This window comes from Dipodomys ordii, unplaced genomic scaffold (assembly GCF_000151885.1).
Source record: "Dipodomys ordii isolate 6190 unplaced genomic scaffold, Dord_2.0 Scaffold19, whole genome shotgun sequence".
Lineage (NCBI taxonomy): Eukaryota > Metazoa > Chordata > Mammalia > Rodentia > Heteromyidae > Dipodomys > Dipodomys ordii.
Genome location: NW_012267235.1, coordinates 693677 through 702833, shown reverse-complemented (window position 1 = coordinate 702833; position 9157 = coordinate 693677). Strand labels below are relative to the sequence as shown.

At 43.2% G+C, this 9157-nt stretch overlaps 2 protein-coding genes across 2 annotated transcripts in view; both read right to left on the bottom strand.

The window, feature by feature from the left end:
• The window catches only part of Heatr6 (HEAT repeat containing 6), a 33921-nt gene extending 26800 nt beyond the window's left edge, over positions 1–7121 (bottom strand). The window contains exons 1-4 of the mRNA XM_013013073.1: positions 6885–7121; positions 4269–4376; positions 1697–1837; positions 675–818 (exon numbers count right to left, since the gene is read on the bottom strand). Coding sequence (XP_012868527.1) covers positions 675–818; positions 1697–1837; positions 4269–4376; positions 6885–7106 — 615 coding nt within the window. The 5' untranslated portion in view covers positions 7107–7121. The remainder of the gene's footprint in view (positions 1–674; positions 819–1696; positions 1838–4268; positions 4377–6884) is intronic.
• A 990-nt stretch (positions 7122–8111) lies between these two features.
• LOC105983437 (WAP four-disulfide core domain protein 18-like) overlaps positions 8112–9157 on the bottom strand; it is a 5887-nt gene continuing 4841 nt past the window's right edge. The window contains exon 3 of the mRNA XM_013013291.1: positions 8112–8165. The gene's annotated coding sequence lies outside the window, so the exon portion shown is untranslated. The remainder of the gene's footprint in view (positions 8166–9157) is intronic.

The window sequence follows — 9157 nt, the reverse complement described above, 5'->3', positions numbered from 1 at the left end:
CCCTGGGTTCGATTCCTCAGCACCACATAAGCAAAAAGAAAAAAGCTGGAAGTGGCGCTGTGGCTCAAGTGGTAGAGCGCTAACCTTGAGCTGAAGAGCTGAGCCCAGAGTTCAGGCCCCATGACCTGATATATATATATATACATATTTTTTTTTTTTTTTGCTGGTTAATTGGACATAGAGCCTCCAAACAGTAATCCTCAGATCTCAGTCTCTCAAGTACCTAGGATTATAGGTGTGAGCTACTAGCTCTATGGTCTAGGTCTAGGTCTGGTCGTGGAGCCTGAACTCTGGGCCTGGGCACTGTCCCTCAGCTCTTCAGCTCAAGACTAGCGCTCTAACACTTGAGCCACAGCGCCACTTCTGGCTTTTTTCATTTTGCTTATGTGGTGCTGAGGAATCGAACCCAGGGCCTCAGGCATGCAAGGCAAGCGCTCTACCACTGAGCCACCTTCCCAGCCCCCCTTCTTTATGTTTTTAAGACAAAGTCTCATCTCTATATGTAGCCCAGACTGCAACTTGAGATCCTCCTACCTCAGCCTCCCAAGTACAGGAACTATCTCATGTGTTGCCAAGCCTAGCATAAAGTAGATTATTTTTCTACACAGGCTGTGGGTTCAGACAGACATGGCAACCTGCAAAGAGCTTACCTAAGAGAGGTTCTATCTTCTTACTATTGGGGACCTGATGGGGTCTACATACCTGAGACATAAGTTGGCCATGCAATGTACTGCAGCTCTCCTGACTTCAGCATCAGACTGAGCCAAGTCACTCAACTTTGTCAAGAGGCCAGTCTTGCCTAGCAAGTCCGGGAGGTACTAAAACAAAACAACAGCACTGTTAATCTAATAAAAAGTGTCTTGAAAAATACTATTTGTTGAACACATTTTATTTTTTAACTAAAGAGCAGATATATACCTCAAAAGATTAGCTATTCATAAGGAGAAAATGTTACACCACAGGTAGGACCTATGGCTGGTTTCTACCAAATAATAATGCCCAAGAGTATTATCTCCACTTTCTTTTTGGCTATTTTTATTTTTTAAAGTTAAGGTGAATACAATTTGGCTAAATAACTTGTGGGTGAGTAGGAAATATGGGCTTTTCAAAAACCAAATAAACCTGCTTTTGCTTTTTTCTTCTTCTTAAAAAAAAAAAAAGCTACTAAGTAAATCTTTTTTTTTTTTTTGCAAGTCCTGGGGCTTGAACTCAGGGCTTGGGCACTGTCCCTGAGCTTCTTTTGCTCAAGGCTAACATTCTACCACTTGAGCCAAAGCACCCAGTCTGGCTTTTTCAGTTTATGTGGTACTAAAGAATCGAACCCAGGGCTTCATGCAGACTAGGCAAGCACTTTACCACTAACCCACATTCCCAGCCAGTAAATCTTTTAGACAGCAAAAACATGCCAAAAAACTGCAGGAAGGATCTAGTGACAGACAATAATGCATGTACGATGGGTAATGATAATAATTTTTAGTAGTGAGAGAGTACCAAGCACTTTACAAAGATTCTGTCAATTCATCCTCAAAGCAACTCTTTGACACATGAGGAAACAAAGTTCAGAGGGGTTCATGAACATCACTCATAGATATATACATCCATTTGCTGCCAGGATAGAAATCTGAGCGAGGTCTATTGGTTCCAAAGCCTGTGCTGTTATCTTTTCAAAGCAAAGTCAGAGCATAGTTTCAATTACCTTTTGACATTTTGAGCCATTGCAGTACACCAGAGCTGCCAAGGCTTGAAGAATTTTCATGTGTGTCCAGGAACTACATTGATGGATAGCTGAAATAGTATACGCCAATAGGAAATCCAAGTTCTGTTCATCTACAATCACCTATAGACAGAGGAAAAATAGAGGTGACTTAGCTTTCAAAAACATTTTCACCCTTTTATAACACATATGCTTTCCTGAATCAAGCTGTGTATTGTGTACATATCTGGTTTTTTTTATTTATACTTAATTTTTTTTATCGGTCGTGGGGTTTGAACTCTGGGCCTGGGCGCTGTCCCTTAGCTCTTCAGCTCAAGGCAAGTGCTCTACCGCTTGAGCCACAGCGCCACTTCCATACATATCTGGGTTATTTTTGTGTCAAAATGATGAGTTCCAAAATTTGACCAAGATAGAGGCCTTCTCCCTGCCCCAGGGACTCCCTCGCTTCTTCCCCTTTGATCCCTCCATTCAAAACAGAACTTGGTCAAGTCCTTCCAATTTTTCCTTAAATTAACCAGAAATTGGCAGCTGTAAATAGAGATGTAATACTCAACTCACTGAAATGTCTTAATTCAACTAAATTTCCTGATTCATAGTAATCTCTCAACAAATACACAGTAAATGAAATAGCAACAATATCTGGTTTTGGAAGTAATATGGTTTGAACTCGGGACCTATAGAGGCTATCTCTAGTCTCTAGTATAGTGTGGGGAATACAATGAGTGATGACATATTTCTTCCTTCATGGAGTTTACAATCTTGAGATACATTAGAATAACCTAAGTACCATTTTATGAACATTTGAAATAAATTCAACAAATGAGAGAAAGTTGGGGCCACAAGTGATCAAGAAGCTTTCTGTTAGTGATATGAAACATCACATGTGAGAACAGCAAATATCTGAAACCATCTTACATTGATAAGAAACATTCTAAACTTAAAATCAGCCTCATCTCAGGTAGCAGATACTGCCAGTTACCTACAACATACATCTCCTTCCCTGAGGACTGAGTTCTGGGTTTGTTTGTTTTTGGCATCTCTCTCTCCCACATAACAACCACAAGTCCTAATTAGCCTAAGACAGTGGTTCTCAACCTGGGACAATCATGACCCCTGGGAACATTTGGCAATGTCTATAGACATTTTTGAGTGTCAAATTGAAAGGATGCTACTGGCATCCTACAGACAGAGACAAGGATGTCCTACAATGCACAAGACAACATCAGATATAACAGAATTGTCCAATCCAAAATATCAAGTGTTAGGAACTGAAGGCATTCTGGCTGCACGCAGTAATTCTTCGGGGGAGGTTAAGCTTCTCCAGTTGATTCTACTGTGCAGTCAAGGTTGAAACCACTGGTGTAAGCTATTCATTCTCCTGCTCAGAAACTGGTTCAGAAGTATTCATCATATGTCTCCAGAAGCCTATTAGGGAAATCTGCTGGACAATCTATGGGACATCTCTCTCGCTCTCTCTGTCTCTCTCTGTTACCAGCACTGGGGTTTGAACTCCAGGCTTTCCACTCTCACTACCTCATGGCTGGAGTTTTACCACTCAAACCAGGTGTCCACCTCCAGTTTTTTGTCATTGATAAGTGTCTCAGATTTGTCTGCCAGACTGGCTTCAAACTGCAATTCTCAGATCTCAGCCTGCTGAGTAACTAGGATTATAGGTGTGATCTACCAGCACCCAGCAAGTTTTCTTATTCTTAGATAAAAGAGACACAAAATAAATGGTTCTTTGCTGAACATTATTTTTTATGAGAAATCTAGAATTGAGCCAGGCATTGGTGGCTCTTATCTGTCCTAGGTACTCAGGAGGCTGAAATCTGAGGATTGTGGTTCAAAGTCAGCCCATGAGGCTCCTATTGCCAATTAATTGCCCACTTCAAAAAAAAAAAAAAGCAGAAAATGGAGCTGTGGCTCAAGTGGTAGTGCATTATCTAGAGCACAAAAAGCTCAGAGATAGTACCTGACCCTGAGCTCAAGCCCCAGGACAGGCACAATAATAATAATAATAATAGAAGCCTAAATTGAGGCAGTCATCTTATGACAGGAGAGAGGCTAGAGGAAGCTGGTTCTTGGGCCTGATCTCAGAGCCTGAAGTTTGCTTGGGTTGCCTGGTAAAATGCCAGCCATGAGATGGCATTATACTTCTTAATCCAGGCCTCCAGCTTGATTTTTTGCTGGTTAATTAGAGATGGAGTCTTTACATAAGTTTAGCTTTAAATCATAGTCCTCCAAGTCTCAGGCTCCTGAGTGGCTAGGACTACAGATGTGAACTACCTATAAAGGTTGTTTTAATATATTCTTTTTTGTTGTTCTTTTTTTTTGTTTTAATATATTCTTATTTAAGGCATTTGTGTATGTGTTTTGTTGGGAATCAAATACAGGGCACAAATGTCCTAAGCAAAGGCTCTACCACTGAGTTATACCCCTAGCCCAAAACATTTGCTTTTTCTAGCATCTAGCCTAATACTTACCACACATGTAGTATCTCAAAGGCAATTATTCTCAGATTTCATGAGTCCTGAAGTCACATATATTTTATTACCTGTAATGTGTTAAGCAAATGGTGAATCAGCTGAGACACTTTGCTGACAAGATGATTCTGATTAAGAGGCACAAGTCGGCAAGCTTGAACAAGAAGAGCAGTGACATCCTATTTAAAAAAAGAAAAGAAAAAAGACAAAGCAATGGTAATATACCTATAAGGTAGGTGAAGACCCCCATACCCCCAGGACCTGGCCAAATAGGAAAATTAAATAGCACACCTAATAATGGGAGAAGATGTCATCTGAATAAAAATTAAGGCAGGAAATCTCAGGATTGGGGAGGGAGATAAAATAGCAGCACAAAAATAAGATGTGCTAAAATGAAGGAAAAGAACCAAGTGAATTTTTCTCAAGCTAAAAGCTCCAGAGTTTCTAGTTGACATCATACATAGACAGTACAAATGAATAACCAAAGAAAGATTTCTAGCATGCTGAGGCTAAAAATACCAAAAAGTACACTTTTAACGACATAGGGAAAACAAGCAATGACATTTATATTAATCTTAAGTAAAATCAGGGAAAAATACATTGGGAGGGGGAGGGAGGAAACAATTTGCAAATCACACCATTTATACATTGACTTTTACAGAATACAAAGTCCTGAGCACCGGCTCCAAAGACGAAACATTTTCCTGAACCTCAAAGAATGAGTGAGACAAGCACACAAATAATAAAGTAAATTAAATGTTGAAAGTATTCAGTACAAACTCAGTGAGGAACTAGCAATTAGGGAGGATCAGTGGAATGGCCTGTTTCAGGGCCTTGAACAAGCTAGGCAAGGGCTCACCACTAGAGTTTTATCTCTAGGTCTTTTTTTTTTTTTTTTTTTTGAGATAAGGTCTCCTGAACTTTAACTGGGTAGGCCTTGAACTCACAATCCTTCTACAGTACATACAGCAGGGAGGTGCTTTTTTTTTAAAGCAAAATCTGGAATGATGTGAAGGATGGATAGAACTCTGCCACACAGACAGGGCACCAAAAACCTACTGTAAATGTACACAATGGGAATGAATGGAGATGAGAAATAGCCACAGGTGCTTGAGGAGCAGCAAGTTCTGAATGACTACACACAGGACACAAAGGAGGTGACAGGAGAGAAAACTGGAAGGGCCCACATTTTTACCTCAAAAACATCGAAGTACACAAATAAATCAAAACTTTCTCTTGCTTCTTCCTTTATCCCACCAAACCCTTAATGAAGTATCTTATTACTCTTCTGGATCTTATTTTTTTTCATATATAAACATACACTTACTTTATAATGCCCTTCCCTCCTGGAACCCCAAATTATTCTCATACTATATGAACTGTTTGCTACTGGCTTCAACTGTTTATCAAAATACATTGAAGATCTTCCCAGATTAGATCTTTACGTTTATAGTCAGATAAAAAAAAAAAACAAAGGAAGATAAATTCTGGCAGCAAAGAATGGTCTGGAGGAAGGACTGGATTAAGAAATGAGAACAGTGGTGGAATATCCAGGTAGTGGTCATCTTGCCCAGGGTACTGGCAATAGGAAAAGAGAGAAGACACATTAAGAGAAACATGTTTGAGATAGTTCGGAAGAAGGCTTGGGGATAAAGTGTGTGGAGATAGTGTATTCATCTTTAGGAACTTTTATGTCTGAGTAAGTGAACCCCACTTAAGTGAACCCCAGAAGTAGGTGGTGGGACTGGTTCAAGACTTAAGGAAGTTAGTAAATGATATGCAGGGCCTGGTGAGTACGAATAAGATTACTCAGACAGTGAAAAGGTCCTCTAAAGAAGCAGAGGGGAAGGAGCTAGTTTGGAAGAACAGAAAATACGGGACGTTGTGATACCCTTCAGCTCCAATTCTAGCTCAGCCAACAAAGGGATCTTAATGAGCTCCAGTGTTCCCATTAGTGAGAACGGGTGTTCTGATCTCCACGTCCTAAGATTTCCTTGAGTCGGTCATGGTAAAGTCCAGTGCTTAGTAAGCCGTCATGATAAATGCCATCTACAAATAAATGTCTTTTGGATGCATAGGTGCATTTCGGGCGTGGGGTCGGGGGAAAGGTGGGACCGGAGATGACCACTGAGGAATTCACCAAGTTGGGTCTTCCAGATGGAGGAGAGCAGAGAAGGTGGCACTAGGGCAAGACAGACAGCTTGGGACTTCGTGTGGGTGGGCGCTGGTGGTGGTGGAAACAGTCTTCTCCTGCGAGGAGAAGCAAGAGCGGGAGGGCCCAAAGGATGGGGTCCAGGCCGGCGAGGCGGGCGCAAGAAACGCAGTGCCAAGAAACGCAGCCCTGGCTCGAAGATCGAGGGGTGGGGGCCAGGGCTGAAGAGGCGGCGCTAAGGCCGAAGGGCGGGGCCAGGGCAGTGGGCGGGGCTCGAGGGCCAGGCTATTGTAAGGACGGGTCGAAGGTGGATGGGTGGGGGAGAGCTGATGGGCGGGGCCGAATCGAGGGGCGGGGCCAAGACCGAGAAAGCCATTGCAGAGGGCGGGGTTCGAGGTTTGATGGGCGGGAGCGCCTGGGGCAGGGGACGTGGCTCGAGGGCCGGTGGGCGGGGCCGGACCTGGGGCGGGGCTCGAGGGAAGGGGGTGGGGACAGGACAGAGGGCGGGGCGGGCCTCTCGCCGCGGGCCGCCTACCTCGGGGTCCACGCCGGTGCTTTCGCTGTAGTTCTCGGAGATGAGCTGATCGAAGAGCAAGTGGATCTCAGTGCGGGCGGAGCTACTGTCATCCGGGCGCAGGGCGCGCAGCCTGGCCGCCAGGCGGCGGAACCCACTGATCTGATCAGCGGGCGGCTCCCGCGGAGACAAAGGCGGCGGCTGCCCACACGGCAGCGAACCAGCAACCTGCACCGCCGCCATGTTTTTCCCTGCTGTAAAAGTCACTGGGAATTACTTCCGGGGCATCCCCTGGGGGCGTTGCTCGCTACTTCCGGAAGTTCCTTCTAGGGACCAGAAAGGCCTGCGGAGGGGTTTGTTTGAAGATGGTCTTGTTTAAATGCTCTGTGAAATTCGCTGGGCAGCTGCCCATCTCCCTAGGTCTGGCGAATACCTGAGTCCTGTGTTTTTGTTTTTGTTGTTTTCCTGTCCGAAAAAGTTGTTTGTTGAGGCAGGGCTGACATTGATTCCTGCTGGGGATGGCAATGGCCGAAACTGCTAGATCCCTGACTGCCTTCTGCCCTTCACACCACATCAGAGCCCTTGATGACCCCCCAGCCCCAGACACATCACTCACTTATCTGCTTGAGCACATTACTTAATTTCCCCAAAACTCAAAATGTCATGTGAAGTGGTGGTGCTGAACAATCAAAAGGTGGTTGTAAGACTAAACCAGACAACGCATGTGGAAATCTTTGCTGCATAGAAAGTACTCCACGAATGTCATATTTTCTTCAAATTCACCATCACCCCAGTAGCTTTATTGTTACTATGAGAAAAAACAACGTAAAGGAGGAAAGGTCTGGTTTTGGTTCAGAGGATTCAGTCCCTGGTAGGCTGAATCCATTGCTTAGGCTCCTAAGGTGAGCATAATATTGTAGCAATGGGAAACAACCAGGAAGCAGAGAGCGAGTGACAGGAAGCAGCCAGAGACAGGCTACCCTTCAAAGACATGTCCCCGAGTGATATACTTCATTCAGTGACGCCCTGACTCTTCAGGTTTCTACTACCTCTCAAAGCAGCGTTACCTGCTGAGCAGCAAGCCTCCTATACAGTGAGCCTGTGGGAAGTATTTTATTTTCAAACCACAACAAATAATGAATCAAGTTACTCAAGTAGTGTGGAGACTTTCATGATGATAGTTTATTAAAATAGACACCTCCTCTTTCTTTCCCCCTACTCCATGTAGTCTTCATATCCATGCTTCCACTTTCATCTGTCTTCTCAGGCAAGGAGTTCCAGTGACATCTTTGCAGGTAGAAACTATAGGAAGAGATAAGCAGTGATTAGTCATGTAACTATAACCAATGAAAAGGTGCCAAACCTGCCTTGCATGGCTCATCTATGTAACTCCATGTAACCTACCTCTATAAAAACCCATCCTACCCTGAGCTCAAGGCTGTTCTACTTTTCTGGTAGTAGGAAGCTGTCCCCACATGGTGGTAATAAAGTTCCTATCTCCTTTAACTGGGTGTCTTGGAGTCTCTTTTGGATCCAGGATATTTTAGTACAAGGGCTCAATAAGGTCCTGAACATCAAGGATTGCAGGTAGCTGAACAAAGAATACATTCTCAGCAAAATGGTGATTTGTTTTTGTAGTATCTCCTGTTTGTTGTATTTAATACAACATAATTTATAATCAAACCCGAGCCAGAATAGCTTTTAAGATGATTCCTTTTCGGGGGGGGGGGGAGCGGGGAGGCTGGGAAGGGTAAACAAAGAAGGAGGCTGCAATGCTTGGTAGAAATGTACGCATTATCCTGCCCATGCAATTGTAACCCCTCTGTACAGTATGTTCACAAATAAAATAAAATAAAATTAAAAAAAAAAGATGATTCCTTTTCAATTAATGGCTACCAAAAGTAAATAAAGAAGTTATCATATGAGGCCTCCAAACTATTTGTATACAAGAAAAGGATTTTCATGGATCAAAATGGCAATGCACATTAAAGGCTTAAACATACATTCTTTCCTGGCATTTATTCCAAGGGAATTAACAAGAGCAATTTTGTATTTATCTTAAATGTGTACTCATGGAGGATACTGAGTGTATGAGCATGTATGGTGGATTGTCAAGCTAGTGGTAGTGGGATGGAGAGGGGAGAGAGGCAACAGCAGTGGTTTTAAAATTGTTTTCTTGTTTTTTTTAAGTGAAATAATTAGCCAGGCGCTGGTGGCTCACACCTGTAAACCTAGCTACTCAGGAGGCTCATATTTGAGGATTGCGATTTGAAGCCAGCCTGGGCAAAAAAAAA